This window comes from Rattus norvegicus, chromosome X, assembly GCF_021556685.1.
Source record: "Rattus norvegicus strain SHRSP/BbbUtx chromosome X, alternate assembly SHRSP_T2T, whole genome shotgun sequence".
NCBI lineage: Eukaryota > Metazoa > Chordata > Mammalia > Rodentia > Muridae > Rattus > Rattus norvegicus.
In genome coordinates this window covers 11,378,912-11,404,053 of record NC_141554.1, presented here as the reverse complement: position 1 = coordinate 11,404,053, position 25,142 = coordinate 11,378,912, and the positions used below count along the sequence as shown (strand labels likewise).

Genomic DNA, 25,142 nt, shown 5'->3' with positions numbered 1-25,142 from the left:
TAGAGCACTTGCCTATCGAGTGCAAGGCCCTGGGATCAGTTCCCAGCTCCGAAAAAAAGAAAAGAAAAGAAAAGAAAAAAAAAGAAAGAAAGAAAGTAAAGTTCGCAGTAGCAGTGAACCGAAAGTAGCAAGACGCGTGGTGAATTTAGGCGTAGCAGCGTAGAAAGTTTTTGTCATGGGGACCTCACAGTCTCGTCCAATTTTTCTGGCTCTTCAAGAGCTGTTTGAGCAAGAGAAACTAAAAATAAAAAGGAGCACCATAGAGAGATTTCTGAGCGAATGCGATGACATTGCACCCTGGTTCGCAGTCTCTGGTAATCTTACTGTGGCAAGTTGGGAAAAATTAGGGAAAGACCTTGATCTTGCCTGGGAACAGGGGATTCTAAGACCTGGGGTCTGTCCAGTGTGGCGCTTAGTGCGTAGTTGCCTTGAGGATCAGAAATGATGTCAGGCAGCTATAGAGAAGGGGCAAACTGCCCTAGAAATGCTTCAAGAGGAGAGGTCAGAAAAGCAGGGCAGCGCAAAGGAGACAGACTCAGAAAAGACAGATACAGAGGAGGAAACAGATGAAACAGACTCAGAAGAAGAGTTACAAGAGTTGATAGATCAAATGCTGAAACAGTCTCTAAGGAATAGAAGAAGAAAAGGAAAAAGCCTAAAATGGTGGAGGAACCTCCTGGGTGGTTCCCCTCAGCTCCTCCTCCCTGCAATGTTGTAGAGGGAGGAAGTAGAGTTTTGGGTAGTACATTCTGACCAGAAGTGTGGAAGGCAGTCCACACAGAACTACATCTGGCCTATCCTGTTTATGTGGATGCTAATCAACAAAGGTATCATGAGCCTTTAGACTTTAAGGTGATCAAGTCCCTGGCGGAATCAGTCAGGACATATGGCATTACGGCCTCATTTACCATAGCTCAGGTTGAGGCCTTACACAGATTTTGCATGACTCCTAGTGATTCGACTAACCTTGCTCGGGCCTGTCTTAGTCTGGGACAGTATTTGGACTGGAGAGCTTTTCTTATTGAGTTTGCCAATGAACACGCTGCCGCTAACTTGGCAGTGGGGGGCGGCCAGGCTGCCTGGGATAGGGATATGCTGCTGGGTCAGGGACGCTTTGCCAATGCTCCGACAGGGTATCCAGGACAGGTTTACCAGCAGATTAATGAAGTTGCAACAAAGGCATGGAAATCCTTGCCTAAAAAGGGAGAAGTGAGTGGAAACCTCACCAAGATCCTTCAAGGACCTATGGAGCCATTCTCTGACTTTGTAGTCAAATTAATGGAAGCAGCATGGAAAGTCTTTGGAGACCCTGATACTGCTATGCCCTTGATTAAACAGTTGGCCTATGAACAGTGCACAAAGGAATGTCGAGCTGCTATCACTCCTTACAAGAACAAGGGACTTGAAGCTTGGATGAAGGTCTGTAGAGAAATAGGGGGACCTTTGACTAATGCTGGACTTGTGGCTGCTGTTATGCAGATGATGCAGAGAAAAGGAGGAAGCTCAGGAGTGTGTTTTAAGTGTAGTAAGCAGGGGCACCTAAAAGGGCAATATCCAGAAAGGAGAAGTCTACTCAGTACAGGAAGTGGCCAACGCCCAAGGCAACCAGGGCTGTGCCCCAAGTGAAAAAAAGGGGAACCATTGGTCTAATGGGTGCCCCTCGGTAAAAGACATCAATGGGCAGCCTCTTAGCTCTGGTTTTGGTGGAGCATGTCCAAAAAATGGACAGTGGGGCCCATGACCCCAGGGCCCACAAATATATGGGGCAGTCGAGAATCAGGATGTAGAACAGAGTCACGAGAGATGGCCATCCCTTCACCATCCGAGGGGCCAAGGAGAGCCACTAAGGGCTCCGCAGGACTCGACCTCCGCTCCACCGCCAGACTCGTACTAACTCTTCGGATGGGTGTCCAGTTGGTAGACTGATTTTAAAGGACCCCTTGAGCCTGGCACAGTAGGGTTACTTATAGGGAGATCATCTACAGGTTTAAGAGGACTACATGTCCATCCAGGAGTTATTGACCCAGATTATACTGGGGTAGTCAAGATCATGGTAGAATCACCAAAAGGGATTACTGCCATTTCCCCTGTGGACAGAATAGCCCAACTATTACTTTTGCCTAGCCTTCATGAAAGATTTGCAGCCCAGTCTAGAGAGAGGGGAGAGAAGGGTTTCGGTTCCACAGGCTCCAACCTTACATTTTTAGCCTTGGGTTTAGACCAACACCCAGTAATGGAGCTAAGGGTAGATGATAAAAGGATCCTAGTACTGTTGGTTACAGGGGCCGATAGAAGTATAATAGCTAAGAAAGATTGGCCCTCTGGATGACCAGTACAGGCCTCATCTCAAACATTACAAGGTCTCAGTTATGCAAGAGCTCCTGATATGAGTGCAAGACAACTGAGTTGGAAAGATCAGGAAGGGCATTCAGGAGTTATGCGACCCTATGTGTTGGATTTGCCCATTTCCCTTTGGGGGAGAGATTTGCTGAAAGATATGGGTTTCAAATTGACGACTGAGTATTCTGAAACTTCACAAAAGATTATGAAAAATATGGGCTATTTTCCCGGTAAACGAATAGGGAAATACCTGCAGGGTAGTACTAGCACTATAACTGCCCAACAGAGAGAAAGGAATCAGGACCTGGGTTTTTCTTAGGGGCCGCTGAGGAAGGCATTCCCATTACCTGGAAAACAGAAGAGCTGGTGTGGGTTCCTCAGTGGCCGCTTTCCTCTGAGAAGTTTGCTGCAGCTAAAGCCCTGGTAAATGAACAGCTGGGTATGAAGCATATGAAACCATCAGTGTCACCTTGGAATGCCCCAATATTTGTGATTAAAAAGAAGTCAGGGAAATGGAGACTGTTGCATGATTTACGAGTTATTAATCAACAGATGCAAATCATGGGCCCCGGGCTTCCTCTTTTATCCTCTCTGCCAGCCTGTTGGCCTGTTGTAGTGATTGATATAAAAGATTGCTTTTTCTCCATACCTCTTTGTCCAAGGGATAGTGAAAGATTTGCTTTTACTGTTCCATCATGCAATCATGAAGAACCTGATCAACGATATGAATGGGTGGTTTTACCACAGGGTATGGCCAATAGCCCTACTATGTGTCAACTTTTTGTGGGCAACGCCATTGCCCCATTAAGACAGAAGTTTCCTGCGCTGAGATGCGTCCATTTTATGGATGATATTCTTTTAACTGCAAAGAATGAAGAGATTTTGGATTTAGCATATGGAAATTTAGTTAAATTGCGAGAAGGTAAAGGATTGATTATTGCCCCTGAAAAGGTACAAAAGGGCAATCTTGTAAATTATTTAGGAGCAAAAGTAAGTCCTTATACCATTATCCCCCAGAAGGTTGAATTTAGGAAAGATAATCTTAAGACTCTTAATGATTTTCAAAAATTACTGGGAGATATTAATTGGGTCAGATGTTATTTATAATTACCAAGTTATGAATTAAAACCATTGTATAATACTTTAGTTGGGGATTCGGCCTTGGATTCTCCTAGACAATTGACTGATGAAGCAAGGGAAGCTTTAAAGAAGGTTGAAAAGGCGCAATTTTACATCGATGGAAGGAGGGTGCAGACATTGTGCTATGCATTCTAGCCACCTACATTCAGTCCACAGGATTGTTGTGGCAAGATGGCCCTCTGCTTTTGGTTTATCCCAGAGCTTCTCCAGCTAGATCAGTAGAGTATTATCCTACAGCCGTTGCAGGATTAGCCCTGAATCGGATCCAACAGTGCATACAATTTTTTGGTGTTGCCCCAACCTCGATCATAGTGCCCTATACAGGTCAGCAGATGAAGATCTTGTGTGGCACTGTGGAAGATTGGGCCATATTACCCTGTGGATTCCATGGAGAGATATATAATCATTATCGAAAACACCCTTTGTTATCCTTCTTTAAGGAACATCCCGTGATCTTTCCTAAGGTTACCTCCAGTGTTCCTATACAGGGGGCGCCAAACATTTTTACAGATGGATCCAAAAATGGCTGTGGAGCCTATATGGTTGACCATCAAGAGCCAATTTTGTGTCAATATCAACCTGGCTCTTCACAAGTAATTGAACTCAAGATTGTGTTGGAAGTGTTTAAAAATTATTCCTTTGCCTTTAATTTGCTCTCTGATTCATCATATGTTGTTAATGCAGTTAAGATATTAGAAGTGGCTGGCCCTATTAAAATTAGCAGCATGGTATGCCAGCTGCTGAGGGAACTTCAGGAATTGATCTGGAAAAGAGGTCACAAGTTTTTTGTCCAACATATTAGAGCTCATACAGGTTTGCCTGGTCCTCTCAGTGAGGGAAATGATCTTGTGGATAGATGTACCCGAATGGAGTTTATCTTCTTAAGCTCATCATTGGATCAAGCCCGACAGTTTCATCAACAATTTCATGTGCCTACTAAAACCCTACAGCAGAAGTTTCATCTGTCTCGAGCAGATGCTCGACAGATAGTTTTAGGATGTCAACAGTGTATCACTTTCCATCATCCCCCTAGTGTGGGGGTTAATCCTAGGGGCCTCCTACCCCTAAAGATTTGGCAAATGGATTTAACTCACATATCTGGATTTGGGACTCTAAAATACATTCATGTTTCTGTGAATACCTGTTCAGGTGTCATTCATGCTACCCCTATGAGTGGAGAAAAGGCACGCAATGTTATTGGACACTGCCTAGAAGTGTGGACTGCTTGGGGAAAGCCTCAACACTTAAAAACTGATAACGGCCCAGCATACACTGCCCAATCTTTCAAATCCTTTTGTAAACAGATAGATGTGCAGTTGAGCCATGGTCTGCCTCATAATCTCCAAGGTCAAGGTATTGTTGAACGAGCTCATCGTACATTAAAGGAATGCGTAATTAAACAAAAAGGGGGAATAGGCCATGGCAGAACTCCTAAGGAACAGATATCCTTATCCCTTTTTACTTTTAATTTTTTAATTTTGGATGATGATGGCCTTTCTGTCGCTGACCGACATCAATGTCGGGCGGGCACGTTGAAAGGTTATGTGAAATGGAAAGATGTGATCACTGGCTTATGGCATGGTCCAGATCTCGTGTTGGCGTGGGCGAGAGGGTCTGTTTGTGTGTTTCCTCAGGACCGGCAAGATCCGTTGTGGGTCCTTGAAAGATTGACCAGGAGGTGCAACAAAAATGAAGATCCTGCTGTTGCTGACACTTCTCGGTGTGACCCAAGTGCTGGTCCAAACAGAGCCCTGGTGGGGGATACTATCAGTGTTCCCGAGACTCATGCCAATACGTCATGACCTTTAAGCCCACTCCTCTAATTTGTCTAAACAGTTGTCAAGTTATCTTTTAGGTAATTGGACTGGAGAATTCGATTTCTTAATGGATCAGCTATGTGTAGCCATCGTGACTGTGAACTCCATACGTGCGGATGCTAGACTGGCTACGGGATTGTCATCTTGGATTGCTGCTGCTATGAATCATCTGAGGGAGTGGGTGGGTATGGGAGCCCTAGCTGGACTCTTGCTGCTGGTCTCCCTAGTGAGCCTATGGTGTCTCTGTAGAATGAGGTTTGTTCAGAGGCGGCACTCGGCTATGGTGGTACAGGCATTTGCAGCCATTGAGGCAGGACAGTACCCTCAAGCCTGGGTTACGGTCATTCAGAAGACCTAGTTGCACCTCGCCCCTGAGTATGTGTGAGTGACCCTGCCCAGTGACGGGCAACTTCCCTTTTACCTAAGGCATGGAACCTTGTGGGTGACAAGGTGTCCTGGGGCAGGTTTAATGAAGGGATGATCCTAAGACAGGGGGGTTGCCATGCTCAGCGGTGCTTTTGCCTGCTTGATTAATTAAACAAAAAGGGGGAACTGTAGGGAGCTGCGACGTGCCGCACCTCAAAGATGGCGCTGGTTTCCGCTTTCCACCCTCCCAACGGTGAGAGCTCCTTGAAGTAAACAAGTCCTTATTTGGCTATGCCTGCCTGGCCTGCTAGCTTCCGCATAGTGACAGCCTATCTGCATGACCCACGTGGCTTGCTAGGACTGGTCAGCACTAGCTATTTAAGTGTGGTTCGGGGGCTCCCCGGGGTCAGAAGATTGTACCAAGGTTCCTGAGTAAAACTGCTTGAAGAAGATCTCCTCTGGTTGTGTCTTTCTTGCTGGTCGAGGTTGGGTGCGGCACTCTACATTTTCTTATAGAAATTTAAAGGCTTATCTTCTCACACAGCATTTCCTATTCATTTGGAGCCATTATAAAGTTTAAGGGTAGAATTGTTTATCTATTTGCCTCCATTGCCCTAGTTTTAGGCCACCCTTTCTTGCATGGTCTGGCATGACCATAGTAAGGACAAAATGACTTGGTTCCTGCCCCTAGGACAGGGCCAGCAGGTGTGGGCCTCTGTGAGTATCCATGGCTGTTGTGGGCATAAGCTGTTTATATAATAATGTATATATTTTTACATTCCTCCTTCAAGGAATGTCCTCCCTGATAACATTAATGACTCCATGATAATCAGAGATAGCATAAGTCTGGGGAGGCGACTGTGTGACTCATGTCTCAGCAAAATGATAAACATTGGAACCTTCAGGACAGCCCTTAAGGCTGTGGAAAAAATGCTAGAAACATGGGTTCAAAAATATATAATTTCTCAAAAATAAGGTTGCAATATGAACTATATGAGGGGCTTTATAGATCTAAAGAAACAAAAGCAGCTGCGCTGTAAGCCAATTTGTCAGAAAGATATCAGGGAAGGAGATAAAGAGATTTAGGAAGTTGTGATCACAAGAAATCTCACCAAACAGATTCCTGAGTTCAAGGTCAGCCTAGGATAGAGCAAGGTTAGGCCTAGGTAGAAATAGTAATTTCCGGACAGGGTCCTGCCCAGCTAGTTTATCATCTGTACTTAACAGAGGTAGGCAGATCTCTGAATTCTTTTTGCAAGGTTAAAAGAAAATGTGTGCTTGCTGTCTCTTAAGAATAAAGGGGCTGGGGTCACGGGATGCTGATTCATAGGATAATCAAAAGGGAACCTGGAATAAATGACTGGGTTGATATGTAAGATAAAAGACTGGGTTTATGATCTATAAGAGATGAGCTATCCAGAGAAATTTTTAGAATACCAAGAGAGAACTTCTTGGAGAACTGTCTTAAGCAGCAAATAGAGAGAGCTCTCTGGAGATCTCCAGAGAAAGCAGAACACAGAGGGCAGTCTAGAAAGCTGTCTAGAGCAGAACATAGGCAGGTAGCTTGGACCCATGACTTGACTTTGAGTTGTTTGTGTTCACTGCTCCCATATACCCCTTCTCTCCAAATTCTTCTACAAGTCAATGCCAGTCCTTGACATTTTTCCTAGAGATTAAGAATGCCATCTCTGCTCTATATGAAATTTCCATAATTGTCTGAGTCTGCTTCTGAATTTTTATAATATTTGGCCAATCTATTTATCTCTGATTGATTAGTCCACTAGTTTGTTATACTCTAGCTTTTTTTCTTTTGGAACTGAGTCTCATATATCTCAGGCTGGCCTCACACTTGCTATTTAGTCAAAGATGACCTTGAACTATTATTGATCTTCTTGATTCTACCCTTTACTTCCCTCCCCCCACGTACTAGTGTTAAAGCATGTGGCACCATACTTGGCTTTATGTGTTGCTGGGGATAAAACCCAAAGCTTCCTACAAAGTTGGTTGTCAAGCATCCTCTCAATAGTACTTCTAGAGCCCTGCTCTATAACTTTGTCTTAAGCTTAATGGTAGGATAAATTTCATCTCCTTGCTTTTCATTAGTTTAAATAATATCTCCACATCATTATAGGATTGGTTATTTATTATTGTCAATGTGATTATCACTAACTTAGTAAGACACACAGATGTATTCCTATTCCACTTGGGAGAAAAGGCTTACACATTTCTTCTGTGACCACCCTCCAATACTTCCTATCTTGAAACTCAAATCTTTCCCATGAGTTTTAGGAATTTTGCGTTTACTTTGTTAAGAATTGTATTGAGTTTGTGTGTTTCATGTATTCTGTGATGTCATAATTTATAAAACACATCATTTGCTTTATGTGACACCAAGGAAAAATACTGCTCTGACATTGAGAAGGAAGACAAGAGGAATGAGGTTGGAAATGATAAAAGCAAATTATATACATGTTTGAAAGTGTCATAATAAAAACTATTTATATAATTAACATATACTATTAAAAATGACAGTGCTTTCTTTTACAAAATTAGTTCTTTGAGATTCAAACTATATTTTGATCATATTTACCCCTCCTCCAACTCTTTCGAGATCCAGCCCGTTCCCTATGTATCCAAATTTGTGCCTCACTTTTTAAAATGCACCTACCTAGTCAAATTTGTGCTGCCAATATACTGTTAAGTGTATTCATCCACTGGAGCATAGTCAGTCTATCAGGGGTCACATTCTTAAAGAAAACTGGTTTTCCCTCTCATAACTGTTCTATGTAGTTTTTGCTGCCCCACCTAAGCTCTGGGAATGGGCTACACTACCAGCCCCCGTCCAGAGAATACTGGATCCACGGATGAAAAACACAGACACAGAGTTGTTCAATTTCAACTTGCCTTATTGACTCACCTGTTGGGCTTGTCTAATCAACCTCTGCTAGTGTGCCTTTCCCAGTACTCCTAGTTTAGCACCCGAAGTCTGCACTCCGTTTCATTTGCTCAGCCACCTTCAGTTCCAGCTCAAAATCCCCAACCACCCACCACCACCTCCGCCTGTAGAAGTAGCCTGTGGCTGCTCTGCCAGAGATGCCCCATGACCGGTAGGCTTTCCCCCCTCCAAAGCACGGCAAAATAACCCTCTCCTCCCAATCCTGCATCTTCCAGATTGCCTGCGGGGCCTGGAAATCCCGCCTATTCCTGCAGCCCAGCAATTGGCCTGTGGCATATTTACTGACCGGTGAAGGACCAATTGTGAACAGGACCCCAGCGTCAGACCCACCCCACACAAAACAGCTAATAATTGCCAAGAGCTCCTCAGCTAGAGATGAGACCTTCTGCCTACTTCCCCTTTCTACGGTAGGATTTTGTCTGGCTTGAGTATGTGAAGATATTACACATGTTGCCGAAACTGCAGTGAATTACATGTGCAACTTGCCCTTCTGTGTAGAGAAAATGCTGTTTCCTTGTATTCACCAAGTGCCCCTGGGTGTTGTTGTTGGTGGTGGTGATTTTGTTTGTTTGTTTTTTACAATATTTTAACTTCCTCTTCTGCAATGGTTGATGAGCCTTGGGAAGATGAGGGGTGGGGCATTGGCAGGACTGTGGCAACATAGATGTACCATTTATGGTTAAGCATTCCACAGTCTTTTATTCTCTATATCCTGAGCAGTTGTTGGTTTCTGTATTAATTATCACCTACTAAAGAAAAACTCTGGTGACAGTTGAGAGATTCTCCAGGACGCATAATGCAGCTAGAGTCCTTGGTTGGGGACCGTCTTAGATCTATGAGGTTCAAAAGGGCCATAATACTTTATCCTGTGGACTTTTTGTCTTTACATTTACCAAATGTATACTTTGTATTTCTTTAGATGTGTATATTTGACTTATATTATTCTCATGGATCTATAAAAATAAAAATATAATTTAAACTGATTAAGAGATTCTTAAAAAACCTTCTTGACATTCAGGCTCTGACTTCTCTGAGATACTATAAAACATCAGTATCTGTGTTTCCTCACACACTAATGGGCCCTGTGCCATAAAAACACCCTACTGTCACAGCAGCCCACTGCTGTGCTGAAATGCACTGTCATGCTGAAATGATCTTCCTGGTCACAGTATCTACTCTGGACACCTTCCTGACCTAGGTTCCTTGAAGTGCCTTTTTGAACTTTGCATGAAAATGTGCAAATTTTCCTAATAACAGGGATCTGTGTCTTTGACATAAAATTTATTCCTGCTGCTCTATCTTGATGCTCTTTTTGTTTTAATGTTAAATCATAGCATTATGATTTCAAGACCTAATAGCCATTGAACTTGTAGCCCCTAAATGTATATAACCTAATTGAAGTAATAGTAAGAGAACAGTTTTGGTCAAAAGTTTACCCCATTCCAGGCAATAACCCTAACCATCACCAACTATCCCGGAGGAAAAGATAAGAGAAATCAATGGCACATTTTAGTTTTGAAACCATTTGAAAGAAAGAGCAAGCTGTTAATTGATGGATGATTGTATCTGTAGCAGAATTACTATGTTTTTAAATGTAGTCATGTAGTTCTTGACTGCTATAAATGTATATTTAATGTTCCCTTTTGTCTTTTAATGATATTTTCTGTGCATATGTTTACCATTATAAATTCTATATTTTATACAATGATACTGGATAATTGTCTACTGGGGTTGGAACTATTATTTTTTAAATATATTCACTTTGTCTTTAGCAACATCACTACACTAGCTCTATAAATTTATTTATATTTTCTGTGTAAGAAAAATTATGTCTAAAAATAACAGCCTCATGTCTCTTCCTTGGCAATCTACACTTCCTAATTATTTTTTCCTTTCTTGTTTGTTGATTTTTATTATGTGTCTTTTCAATATACTAGCAGGACCATATGGTTCTTATAATCTGCTAATGCTGTGAATTCTGTTGATAAAATTTTCTGATTTTGACTAACCCTTACACTGCTGGAATGAATGTACCTACATGTGATTTTAAATTTAGGTTGACATTTCAAAGCTATTTATCTTATTTAGTATTTTTAAAACCCTGAAACCACAGCTAATGCAAAATTAGTCTATAATTTTCTTTGTATCTTATAAAATAAATTAATCAATTTTCTCTCATTTTATATTCTCTGTTATTGCTTGAATATATGAAGTGTGGGTTTTCCTAATAGCCATTTGTAAAACTTTCTTAACCTAGGATTGTGGTGATAAATTTGATTATCAAGTAAAATTCTTTTTAGAGTAATGTGCTTATGATTCTATTCTTTTTGAATAAATTTTGTATTTTGTAACTCTATGTTCTTTAATTAATTGGCATAAATTCATTGTTTTAACTTATTTCCTTTCTTAATATCTTTTATCTACTCTTTGATTGTTTAATATATGTATACAATATTTTTATCCTATCCACCCCGAATATTCCCTTCTACTAACCCTGGATACCCACCTCTCAACACATTTCCCTCCTATGTTTCTGTCTTCCACATTTTCTTTTGTTTTTTTTGTAGTTCACTGAGTCCAAGTAGTGCTGCCTGCTAATTTTGACTAAACTTACTGTCTTAATCTTTGTTTTAGTTAGGTTTTTATTGCTGTGAACAGATGCCATGACTAAGGCAACCCTTATAAGGACGTTTAATTGGGGCTCCCTTACAGGTTCAGAGGTTCAGTCCATTATCATTAAGACAGAAGCATGGCGGCATCCAGGCAGGCATGGTGCAGGCGGAGCTGAGTTCTACATCTTCACCTGAAGGAATCCAGGAACAGACTCATCATCCTCAGGCAGCTAGGAGGAGTATCTCTAAGCCCATCCTACAGTGACACACTTCCTCCAACAAGGCCACACTTTCCTAGTGCCACTCCCTGGGCCAAGCATATGTAAAGCATCACATTTCACTCCCTGGCCTCCATAGGCTTGTTCAAACACATGAGTCTATGGAGGCCATACCTAAACATAGTATAATATAAAAGTACATTTAGTCCAACTTTCAAAGTCCCCATAGTCTATAGCAGTATCAACAATATTAAAAGTCCAAAGTTCAGTCTCTTTTGAGATCCATCCAATCACTTAACTGTAATCCCCGAATTAAGACAGGCAACCAGCTGGGCAAACTCCAGACTCTGCCATCTCCATGTCTAATGTCAAAGGAGTCTTCAGATCTTCAACTCCTTTTTCATCTTTGTTGACAGCAACAAACTTCTTTCTCCTGAGCTGGTTCTGCTCCCTGTTAGCAGCTTTCCTCAGCAGATAGCCTGTGGCTCGGGCAACTTTAACATCTTTGGGTCTACGAGGCAGCTTGTTTCAATGTCTTGGATCTACACATGATCATCCAAAAGGCTGACTCCACTTCTCCAGCTCTGCCCTCTGTAACACTCAGATTGATCCACTCCGCTGCTGCTGCTGTTACTGGTGATCATCCTGTGCTACTGCTATCTTCAATACACTGGGATCATCCACTGCAACCAGGCTTCACCTGAAGGACCCCAGTTCTTACTGAAGCATAAGAGCTATTAGGAGGCTTAGCCTGGTAGAAAGTAGGTAGGTTATGACTTTTGCCAGCTTTACACCCACTGCCTCAGGTGAAGATTAGGCCAAGTACCAGCTTCCTGCCTCGGGTCAAGGCTGGGCCAAGTTCCATTCTCCATCCACAGTTCTTGGGAGGAGCAGGGACATTCTTGAAAATTCGCCGAATGTACTGACTGATAGTCACCTTACCCTCTTGTTCCAGATAGAGCTCGAAGGCATGTCATGTAAGTTTAAAGTGTAAACTTACTGATGTAACCTGTATCACTAAAAGTATAAAAACTGTTTGTTACAGCCATTCAGGGTTGCCTTCTAGTCACTTACCATGAGGAGCTGATTGAAAGTTGACCCTAATGCACTAGAAATTAAACCTCTTGTGCTTGCATCTAACTCTGTTCTTGTGCCTCACTTGGAGGGCCGTGGTCTCCCAGTAGTTAAGACTCACTTTGAGCCTTACATTTGGTGCGCTGTCCAGGAAACCAGACCCCTCCTCCCATGAGGTCTCGAGGAACGGTGGTCAGAGGAACAGCTCGAGCTTGATGTCAGGTACTGCAGTTGTCTGTATCTGTGTTGTTTGTATCCATGTTGTCTATATCCATGTTGTCTGTCTTGCTTTTTGTTTGCTCATGAGTGTCTGTAAGGCTTTGAGAGCCTCTGGTCTGATCTGGTCTGGTCTGGTCTCGAGGAAGTTGGGAGGACTCTGATCCTTTTGGACTCTATACCAGCATAAGCTGATGAGTCACCTCTGTATCTGTAGACCTGATTCCAGCTTAAGTTGGTGGATCACCTGTATCTGTAGACTGGATGCCAGCATAAGCTGTCAGGTCACCTGATTACCTGGTTTCTGTGCCCATGAGAGGAGCAAGCTGTCTGTGTTTATTGTCTTTCTGTTTGTTTTTGGACTTCAGTATCAGTAGGAGCCAATCAAGTGGGTCTTGCTATGCACCTGTGGCAGGGGTGAAACTGTGTGTTGGTTGTCTTTCACTGTGTTCTTGGACTTGGACCGTGACTAACGCTATTTTTGGACATTGGACAGTCTGCATGTACCCTGTTAAACACCCTTGTTAACCACTGATGGGAAGTTAGGAAAAGAGGAGAAAACTTGTCAGAAAGGCAGGTTAGTTACTCTCTGTTCCTCTGAATGTCCCACCTCCAGAGTAGGGGGCCACCTGTAGGGACCTTTGACTTGCAGGTGATCAAAGCAGTAAAGGAAAGAGTCTTTAGGCCAGGATCCCTCGGGTACTCAGACCAAGTGCCCTATATAGTTACCTGGAAGGATCTAGTGGAGAACGCCCCCCCCCCCACAGTTGGATAAAAGATTTTTTATCTCCAAGACTCTTGAAGGTCCTGGCCATGAAGAAGAACCCTGTAGAGACAAATGAGTCTGTAAAGAACATCATCCAGGGAGTCTTGCACTGTGGACCTGCTGCTGATGGATCTTCCACCCCCCTTAACCCTCTACCATGGCCCCAGTTCCCACGGCCCATCCTCAGAGATCTCCTTAGAGCTCTCATCTAGCATCCATTTACCCTATCCTTTCTCAGGCCCCAGCAAGGGGGGAGCATGGGGAGGGACCCTCAGAATCAGAACCAGCCATGGGTACCCAGAGCAAGAGGGCCACTTCACCTGATACAACAGTGGCCCTCTCCCTCCAAGCCTATGGGCTCATAGATGAAGATGGCAATCAGGTCATGCAATACTGACCCTTTTCTTCAGATGACTTGTACAACTGGAAGGCCCAACACCCCCTTTTTCAGATAACCCCAAGGGGCCGATTAATCTCTTTGAGACTGTTTTGTTTACTCATCAGCCCACCTGGGATGATATCCAACAACTCATGAGAGTGCTCTTCATGACCAGAGAGCAAGAGAGGATAATGTAAGAAGCAATAAACAATGTACCCTCAGACATGGGGGGCACCATCGATTGACCAGGCTGTCATCCACAGTGGATTTTCCCTGACTAGACCTGACTGGGACTACTAATACAGCAGGAAGTAAGGACCACCTGAAGGTCTACCACTAGACTCCATTGGCAGGTCTCAAGGGGGTTGCAGGATGACCCACCAATTTAATCAAGGTATATGAGGTTAAGCAGGGACCAGATGAGTCACCCTCAGCCTCTCTAGAGAGGCTCAAGGAGGCATTCCACCAATATACACAGTATGACCCCAGCAGCTTGGAGCACAAAGCTACTATGACTTTGGCTTTTATAGACCAGACTAGTAGAGATATCAGAACAAAGCTTCAGAGGCTAGAGGGACTATAGGACGAGTTGTTGAGGGATTTAGTCAGGTTGCTGAGCAAGTCTACCATAACAGGGAGACAGAGAAGGAGAAGGAACAAAGAAAGAGAAAGGAAGAAGATGAAAGGGAGATACAAAAAGAAAGGTGACAGGAAAGGAATTTACTATAGAATCTTGACTACAGTAGTTAGGGAAAGCAGAGAAGAGAGACAGAACCCATTAAAAGGGTTGTGCATATTGCAAGGAGAGGGGCCACTGTGCTCAAGATTGCCCTAACAAACAGAAGCCGGGGGCAGGAAATCCCAGGTCTTGGGAAAAGCACTCCCAATGGCAAAGGTGTTAGTCATGTGGGGAGACAGTGACTAGGAGGACAGGGCTCAGAACCCCTCCCTGACCCCAGGGTAACCTTAAAAGTGTAAGGGAAACCCACCAAATTCTTGGTGAACGCTGGGGCCCAAAACTCAGTCCTCCAAGCTGATTGGCCAGTCTCCAGGAAAAGACTCCAAGAGGCCACTGAGACTAAACAATATTCATAGACTACCTGAAGAATTGTAGATCTGAGCATAGGCCAGGTATCCTACTTGTTCATGGTCATCCCTGACTGCCCCTATCCCTCGCTCAGGAGAGATTTGCTCTCCAAAATGGGGGAAAGTTTCCTCTTGCTTGGGCTGAAATGGCTGGGCTAGGCCATGCGTATGCATATCTGCAGGGTGTGTATGTGGTGCTTAAGACTCAGGTTGACCCTATCTCAATGCACCAGTACCTGATGTTGGGGGAGGCATGAGAAGGAATTAAGCCACACATCTCCCTGCTCCTCTGCTTTGAAATATTCTTAGTGCCATTCTGCCTGGAACACACTGCTCCTACAGCCAGGCACTAATGATTATCACCCAGTCCAGGACTTTGGAAAGATAAACCATGGTAGAGTGGCTGACTTCCACCCTAACTGTGCCTAACCCCTATACTCTGAGTTCTTCATCACCTTCCAGAATTTGGTACACCATTTTAGACTTGAAAGGAGGTGCTTTCTTCTGCCTGAGCTTGGCACCCCAAAGTAAAAAATACTTCACCTTTGAGTGGAAAGACCCAGAGGATGGGATCACTAGTCAGCTAACATGGACTAGATTCTCCACTGGTCAGGCTCAATCTGGCCACTTGATCTGGACCTGGAGCCATCATAGCACGAAGTCCATGGGTGGAGGGAACATCTCTCCGACTGACTGACCAACCCCTGCTGGGTACCAAGGCTACTTTGTCTATAGACAGGAGCAGTTTTCTTCATGAAGATCAGAGATGAGTGGGTACTGCCATGATGGACAACACAAATGTCATCTGGGATAGCTGAACCTCTATCCCCCAGCACAGATGCCTTTGCCACAGCCCACACCCACAGGGCTATATATTAAGAAAAAAAAACAGAAAATCTTGGATCTCTTAGATACCCTGATGAAGCCAGCAACTGTGAGTATTATTCATTGCCCAGGACATTAGAAGGGAAGAGACTGAGTGGCACTGGGCAATAGCCAGGCAGATCAGGTGGCTCGAGAAGTGGCTATGCAGGAGCCTGTCCTGGTTATGGGCCTGCAAGAGACAGCACTGGGAACTGTGATTGGACTAAGGGATGGCCTCACTTAGAATATACAACAGAAGAAAAGGTCCAAATTGCTTAGAAAAGGAAGAACAATGGTACACTTGAGGGAAAAGCAATACTCCTCAGAAAACAAGTAAAAGAATCACTTTGTCAAATGCACTAATGGACTCACTTAGGGGATAAGAAGCTTATCCAAGCAGTTAAGGTATATGTAATAGACTTTAGATTTTTAGCCACAGAGACAATTGAACAGTGTAGGGTATGTCAACAAGTAAATGCTTAGAGCCAAGAGCAAACAGGGCAAAGAGACCTAGGGAGTTTATTGGGAAGTCGAATTTACAGAAGTTAAGCCAGGAAAATATGGTTACAAATACCTTCTAGTGTTTGTAGATACTTTCTCTGAATGAGTTGAGGTTTACTCACCAAGCAGGAAACAGCTGCTGTGGTAGCCAAGAAGATATTAGAAGAAATCTTCCCCCTTGCTCTTCCCCTCTTCTCCTTTGTCTCTCCTCTCCTCATTCCCCTCCCCCTCCCCATTCCCTGAATAAACTCTATTCTAATCCTAAAAAAGAAGAAGGAGAAGGAGAAGGAGAAGGAGGAGGAGGAGGAGGAGGAGGAGGAGGAGGAGGAGGAGGAGGAGGAGGAGGAGGGGAAGAAGAAGAAGAAGAAGAAGAAGAAGAAGAAGAAGAAGAAGAAGAAGAAGAAGAAGAAGAAGAAGAAGAAGAAGAAGTAGAAGAAGAAGAAGAAGAAGAAGAAGAAGAAGAAGAAGAAGAAGAAGAAGAAGAAGAAGAAGAAGAAGAAGAAGAAGAAGAAGAAGAAGAAGAAGAAATAATAATCATGTTCCCGAGGTATGGGGTGCCCATGGAACAATAGTTCTGCTTTTGTTTCTAAAGTAAGTCAGGGATTGGTAAAGATATTGGGGACTAATTGGAAGCTCCATTGTGTGTACCATCTCCAGAGCTCAGGGCAGGTAGAGAGAATGAACAGAAACCTAAAATAGACCTTGATTAAATTGACCTTGGAAACTGGTGCTGACTGGGTAGTGCTCCTTCCCTGGCCCTACTCCAAGCCCTGAACACCCCCTACTATTTTAACCTGACCCTTTTTGTGATTCTGTTTGGTACCCCAACTCACTTGATGTTCACTGGACCCTTCCTAGTGGTATCCCAACTCACTGATAGGAGCCTCTTCTTGAGGCCCCAAGCCTTTTTAGTCAATACAACGTGAGATTTGGCCTAAACTGTATGCCTTATATGCTACAGGAATGCCAAAGAACACCATTTCCAGACTTGTGACTGGGTCTATGTCCAGAGGCATTGGGCATTGCTGGAATCCCAGTGGAAGGGACCCTTCCTGGTGCTGTTAACTACTTGGACAGTCCTTACTGTGAACAGCATTGCAGCCCTGGTGCACACATCCCATGTGAAACCTGCAGATGACTCACTTCCAGGGGACTCCTGCTACAGCCTTGTGCCTGTCTGTCAAACCTGGGCTATAATTTCTACTGGAACTGGAGATGAGGTTGACTCCCTGAATACCTCCAAACCCCTCACCAATTACTTGCTCTGTTCTAGGCTGGCCTTAAACTCAGAGATCTGCTTTCTTTGCCTCCAGGGATTAAAGGCTTGTACTAAGTTGCCTAAGAGCTTACTTAGCTGGGTGGGATCTTGTCCCAAGGTCATTACTTCCTTAATTCAATTTAGTATCTTTGAACACAGGATTCAGCACCACTTCACTTCCTGATGTCCCTTTAATACTTGAACCATATTTTTTTTTTTCCTTTTTCAACTTCCCCTTTTTCGTTAAAATGTTCTCCAGGAGACTTAATCAGAGAACAAAGTCTATGATGGGCACTTCTGAGACTTCCTTTGTCAATGCAATTAATGAGTCTTTTCACCTTAGTCTCAGGCAGACTCTTCAGATAAAAAAGGCAGCCACATTCTTACCAAAGTACCACAAAAGCAGTCTGTTTACAGCACAAACCGAAATTCTCTGAAACCCTTTGGGCCAGGCCTGCACAATTCAAATCACTCTCAGTAACAAAGACTTCTGCATTCCTACTAAGATAGCCCATTAAACCCCTTTTAAAGCATTCCACTGCTTTCCAAATACAAAGTCCCCAAATCCACATACTTCCAAACAAAAGCATTGTCAGGCCTATCACAGCAATACCCCAGTCCCTGGTACCTACTTTTGTCTTGGTTAGGGTTTTATTGCTGTGAACAGATTCAATGATCAATGCAAGTTGTATAAAGGACAAGATTTAATTGAGGATGGCTTACAGGTTCAGAGGATCAGTCCATTATCATCAAGGCAGGAACATGGCAGGCAAGCATCATGCAGGAGGAGTTCTGTTCTACATCTTCATCAGAAGGAAGCTAGGAACAGACTCAGCATCCTCAAGCAGCCAGGAGGTTGGTCTCCAAGTCCACTCTCATAGTGATACACTTCCTCCAACAAGGCCACACCTTCTAATAATGCCACTCCCTGGGTCAATCATCACAATCTTTTTGAAGGTTTGTGAACCACCGTTGCTCTGAGTACATGAGTGCAATGGCCACCTCATGTCCATAAGATAGGCATTCCATTACACTCCTCCCCATTATGCAGCTCTTGTATTTTTTCCACAGCTTCTTCTTAGATGGTCTCTGAACCTTAGGGGTGAGAATGTTGATACAGGTGTCTCATCTACAACTAAACACCTAGTCACTTGTTCTTAGCACATTAAACAGATATGACTCTCTGCATTTAACTCTACCCACCATAAAAAGATGTTTATTTGGGCTGGAAAGAGGGCTCAGCAATTAAGAGCACTGGATGTTCTTCCAGAGGGCCAGGGTTCAATTTCTAGCATCCACATGGTAGCTCCAGTTCCAGGAAATCTGACACACTCACACAGACATACCTGTAGGCAAAACACCAATGCACATAAAATAAAAATAAATAAATCTTTTTTTTTTAAAAAAAGGTGTTTGGCCAAGGTTGAGAACATGTGAACATAAATATTTACAAATTGACAGCACTTACCTTTAGCAAAATAATAGTAGTAGTTTTGATTAGATTTATAGTACCAGGTATGAATTAATCTCCTATAGAGAAGGCCTCAAGTCCAGTGGTTGGTTACCCTCATAACTTTTATGCCACTATTGTATCAGTGGGTACATCTTGACTGCCAGGCCAGTATTATATCATTCAGGGTTCATTGCTTGGTAATACCATTGATGACCCATCTCTCTTAACAGCCTGCATGACACATTATAACATTATGAAAGCTAACGAGAAGGGAGGAAGCTTTCAGGTCAGTTCCAACTTGATTTCTCTTGTACCTAAAGTATGTGATATCTTCAGCAATAGTTATGGTGTACAACCAAGAACAATGTCAACAGCCTGTATTATTTTGGGGCCTCTGGGGCCTCCTTCATTTATTTCTAAACTTCTGCAGTAATTTAGTAATAGTTGCTTTTTATTCCTAACTTTCTTTTTAAGCTCTGTCAGTCTTGTTAGAGATTTATTATTGTTAATTTGTGTAGGGAATCCTATTGGATTTGGGCCTGGCCGCTTTTTGACTGCATGGCTCAAAGTGGCTAGGTGACTCTGGGCTGTTTGGCCACAGATATTCACCCCTAAGGTGACTGCCATAAGTCTTAAGATTGTTGGACAAAACCCTCTCCCATTAATTTACGGTACAGGAAGATAACATTCAAGGGATGCCTCAGCTCCAGCAGATACCAGTTAAAAGCAGAAACCAGTTATCTCCTGAGTCAACACCCAGTGTCTCCACCGCCTGACCTCATCATCTACCACCTGACCTCATCGTCTACCGCCTGACCTCTTTGCCTCCTGCTATCACTGCCTATACCCTCACCCCTCCATCCTTCGTGTTTCACAAAGGACACTCCCCCTACCTGAAAGCCTTAAAAGCTGTAATGTTCACCCCAATAAACGAGACCTTGACAACAGAACTTTTGCTTGGTCTCCTTCTTCTCTTCACCCCCATTTGACCCACACGTAGAAAGCCTCTTTGGGACCCTGAATAACTGAGTCCCTGCTAGCAGGGACAAGTGGTGCCGGAACACAGGGATCCCAAAGCACAGCCAACTACAGGATGACAGAGACAAGAGAGCTGCAGTGGGAATTGAGGACTCTTCAGGCCGTATCGCTCATGTGTTGCTGGAGAGGGAGGTAAGGACTGGTCAAATAATTGTCATCCAATTGTCATGGGGAAGATATGGATTAATGAGGCTTGTTTCATAGGAGAGGTCAAGCGCTCACTCAGGGAGAGAGGATTAAGAGTTAAGAAAAAGGATTTAATCAAGTTCTTTTGTTTTATTGATGAAAAGTGTCCCTGGTTAATTTTAAGTGATTTTTTTTTTGTCTTTGTGTCAGAAACTTGTCCTTGGTTTATTATTGAAGGACCAGAAATTAATTCCTATAGTTGGAATAAGGTTGGAAAGTGTTTAAATGTCTTATTGTAAGAAAAAGGTTCCTAGGCGGTTCCAATTCAGGAGGTCTGTGTCTTTATGTCTTCGTGTTTTGTGCCGGCTAAACTCTGGGTCTGTATTTGCTACTCTGGGTCTGCATTTGCTCATGAATTCTGGAGTTCTGGTTTTGCAGCTGCTCCCATCTCGGGCTGAGAGGGAGGATCGTGTCTCAGGAGAGATGCGGATGTGAGCGGTAGATGTGCCAGGGGCTCACCGATTGTGCTGCCCAGGGAGATGTCCCAGGAGGTAAGAAGGGACCCCAGGGATGCCTGGGAGATTCCCGTCTGGGTGCCGGTGAGGATTTGGTGATTCTCATGGATTGGAGAAAAGACCTGCCTTTCCAGCCGTCTGTATTTCCAGAGTGGCCCTTGTCTGTGTGTCTTAGGTCTTTGTTTTGTGTTACTTGTGACTTTGACAATGGGAAGATTCTGTTTGGGAAGGAGGAGTGATGTGGAATCTGCTCCCATTCATCTGTCTTTGCTGAGCTCATGGAAGCTCCCATCTGAATCAGCTCAGTTTTGTGGCAATCTTGCGGCGGCCGCTTGTTTTTTGTTTTTGTGCGCACTTTTGTTTTTTTTTGTCAGTTAATCTTTTGATTGTCTTTCTGTGTGACTGAATGCTTTTGCCCTCTTCGGAGGACCTCCATTTTCTGGACTCTCTTCTTGTTTTCTCATCATCCCACTTGGGATGCTTGTTAGTGGCTGTTACAGGAAATCTATAATGCTCACTTGTGAGTGTGCTTTAGAAACAAGAATTTCAGGTTTGCCCTGGGTTCCATTGGGATAAGTGTGGGGATAGGCTTGATTTCCATTGCAAATGATGTAACATTGCATATGTTAGTACTCCTAACACATCTTGGGACTGTGCCTCAGGGATCACAACCTGTATAAGTTTAGATGTTCTAAAAGGTAGTCATGACCTTTGTGTGTAGGTTCGGATAGTGTCCAGTTTGTAATCCTGATGCTAAAGACTTAGTAAGACAGAAAAGAGAGTTGAGAATTACTTAGGGCTATCTTAGGTGGATCCTAGGTGCTGCAAGGGCAGCTATGAGGACATCTGCTGTTGCCCTGCAACACAAGGATTATGGAGAATTTGGAATTGCCATTGACTTAGATATAGAAAGAGTAAAAAAAGACTTTTTAGCTGACCTCCAAGAATCCCTAAGCCCCCTCTCAGAGATAGTCCTTCAGAATAAAAGAAGATTAATTAGACCTGATATTCCTTAAAGAAGGAGGTCTGTGTGCTACACTAAAAGAAAAATGTTGCTTCTATGTAGACCATTCAGGAGTAATTAAAGACTCCATGAGTAAACTTAGAAAAAGGTTAGACAAAAGACAGAGAGACAGAGAAGCACATCAGGGTTGGTTCAAGAGCTGGTTTAGTAGATCTCCTTGGATGACTACTTTGAAATCTTCCCTTATGGGACCTTTCTTAATTTTGCTTCTGTTTCTGGTTATAGGTCCATGTGTGTTAAATAAGCTAGTTACCTTCGTTAGAGAAAGAGTAAGTGCTGTTCTGATTTTGATGTTATGTCAGCAATATCATGTTTTAATTCAGTTCTATGATTAGAACTAGCCACTAGAAGAAGTGGGGAATGATAGGTAGAAGTTTTAAGGTTGCCCCCCCAAGCCCCAGACAAAGGTTCAGAATAGAAAAAAAAATTGGTTAGGCCCTGGAATTGTATGTTCCAGGAAGCTTCTCCTAGGACCATAGAATGGGTAATTACATCAGCCAGTTTGACAACTCTCTCCCAGGAACTAGAGGACCATAAAGTTAAAGAATCTTGAGAAACAGGAAACTCCTCCTTGTGAGTTTTCAATGGTATTCTCGACATTTTCCAATGATGTCCTTCCTACCTCCTTTTCCCTAACAGCAGTTTTTTGGCAGCAATATCCTCTTTACTGGATACATTTACCTGCCTCCTTAACTAGGGTCCTTTCCACCTATCCTTTGCTGGTGGCACAAATCATACGTCTTGGAAGAGAAAAGTCCCATGCCTCCTTAACTAGGGTCCTTTCCACCTATCCTTTGCTGGTGGCACAAATCATACGTCTTGGAAGAGAAAAGTCCCATAAGCTCTTTTGAAGGGACCCCGATGCTTTAATCTTACCCTGTAGCCCCTCCCAGTTCTCTTGGCTCAGTCAACAGGTAGACAAATGGACAATTAGCTGCATTGCCTTTCAGGGTGAGAGAGATAATCATTATCCCTTAGGTAAGTTGATACAGTTTTCCAAAAGTAACACGTGATTACCCTTTGTCCGGAGTCTACCTTGTCTTTACAGACTGCTCCGTTAATGGACAAGCTGCATTTTACATTGATGGTCAAATACAACAGTTCTCTATTCCATTAGATTCCACTCAGCTGGTAGAGGTTCAAGCTATCCTCGCAGTATTTTGTGTACAACCCTCACACCTACCTTTAAACTATTTTAAGAAATACAAAAACATATAAGGGCCCGGCCAAACCCATACTTTGTGGGCCATATCAGAGCTAACCCGAATCTGCTCGGTCCTTTAACCAAAGGTAATGATTTAGCTGACAAAGCCACTAGGCTGACAATGATTGCTTCTCTGTAGGGAGTCCTATTGGATTTGGGCCTGGCCACTTTTTGACTGCATGGCTCAAAGTGGCTAGGTGACTCTGGGCTGTTTGGCCACAGATATTCACCCCTAAGATGACTGCCATAAGTCTTAAGATTGTTGGACAAAACCCTCTCCCATTAATTTACGGTACAGGAAGATAACATTCAAGGGATGCCTCAGCTCCAGCAGATACCAGTTAAAAGCAGAAACCAGTTATCTCCTGAGTCAACACCTGGTGTCTCCACCGCCTGACCTCATCGTCTACCACCTGACCTCATCGTCCACCGCCTGACCTCTTTGCCTCCTGCTATCACTGCCTATACCCTCACCCCTCCATCCTTAGTGTTTCACAAAGGATACTCCCCCTACCTGAAAGCCTTAAAAGCTGTAATGTTCACCCCAATAAACGAGACCTTGACAACAAAACTTTTGCTTGGTCTCCTTCTTCTCTTCACCCCCATTTGGCCCACAGGTAGAAAGCCTCTTCGAGACCCTGAATAACTGGGTCCCTGCTGGCGGGGACAAGTAGCGACCGAACACAGGGACCCCGAAGCAAGGCTGACTACAGGACGATGGAGATAAGAGAGCTGCAGCGGGAATTGAGGACTCCTCAGGCCGTATTGCTCATGTGTTGCTGGAGAGGGAGGTAAGGACCGGTCGAATAATTGTCGTCTGATTGTCATGGGGAAGATATCGATTTAGGAGGCTTGATTCATAGGAGAGATCAAGTGCTCACTCAGGGAGAGAGGAAAGAATTAAGAAAAAGAATTTAATCAAATTTTTTTGTTTTGTTGATGAAAAGTGTCCTTGGCTAGTTTTAAGCGGCCCCTATATACACCCCCCTTACTTGGAATAAGGTGGGTTAAGACATTAATAAACTCTTGAAAGCCGGTGACCCAGTATCCGCAGCATTTTTCAGTTATTGGGGTAAGATGGGCTAGAAAAGGCCTTGATGATTTGGGCTGGCGTAAGAAAAACTTGTATTAAAAAAGGGACAAGGTAATGGTAAAGTGTTTTTGTGTATGCGTTCTTTTAGAATTATGTTTTAGTCTTTGGACCCTGATTAGAGATAGTTTATACCCTAGACATGAGAGAGAATGGGTTTGGGAAAAACAGTCCTCCCGGACTCTCCGCAGATGCTTTGGAGAAAGAGAAAAACTTTCAGAGATCTCCTAGGAACAGAAGAAAGGCAGGAGACGTCCTGCCTCTCTGCTGGCTCCTATTGGAGAAATGCTTATTTCTGACTCTGGGTTCCATAGGTAGGATATCTGGGTCCCTTCGGTGGGACACCATCTAGTTTTTCCCCTCTATGTCTATTGTCTGTTCTTGGTGCACCAAGCTGTCCATGTGTGTCAGTTTATGTCTGTGGTTTTTGTTTCTTGTTGTTTAAATGTTTTATGTTTCATGTTCAAAAGAAAAAATGGTAAAAACTTTATCTGCCAGTCATTCACACCTTGATTTGGTTTTAATTCATTTCAAAAAAAAAAAAAGGAACAAATGAATAAAACACAGTTTCAATTGGCCTTTGGAGCCCTGTACCTGTAGCTAGGAGCCTAGGTCAGCTGGAGAAGCTGCCCTGGGGCTGAGCGTCTGCAGGAGCTGATCTTAAAGGCGCCAACAGCTAGCTCCTCAGCTTCTATGGTATGGGAGCTGATGGCTGTTTCTCTTAGAAAAATTCCTGACTTATTGTTAGACTTAGCAGGTGACAAGGTGCTTCTCTTAAAATCACAGCTAGAAAAGTAAAAATGGTGCTTGTAGCCACTTCAATTTTGTTTCTGACTGGTTCTAAATGTATAAATATGCTCTACATGCCTTGGTTATGGACTATTGGCTTTTAAGTTACTAGATATGGTTAAAAAGGTGTAACATTGGTAAAAGAAAGTTGGCTTAAAACTGTAATTTGGATAAAGTCATTCTAGACAACATGTGGCATGAGGCAACCTAGGGAAACAGGTCTAAATTGAGATAATATTTTTATGGAACTCTTATCCTAGAAACCAGGCTTCTAAAAGAATTTAGGGCAATGTCTCTTTGTTGAGGTATC

The 25,142-nt window shown here is 43.3% G+C and overlaps 1 protein-coding gene across 1 annotated transcript; it reads left to right on the top strand.

Annotated features, from left to right (window-relative positions):
• Positions 1-942: 942 nt before the first annotated feature.
• On the top strand, positions 943-1,626 carry LOC147998137 (igE-binding protein-like). Its single transcript, XM_087601268.1, has one exon. The coding sequence runs from the start codon at positions 943-945 to the stop codon at positions 1,624-1,626; it is 684 nt and encodes a 227-aa protein (XP_087457394.1).
• The last annotated feature ends 23,516 nt before the right edge of the window (positions 1,627-25,142 follow it).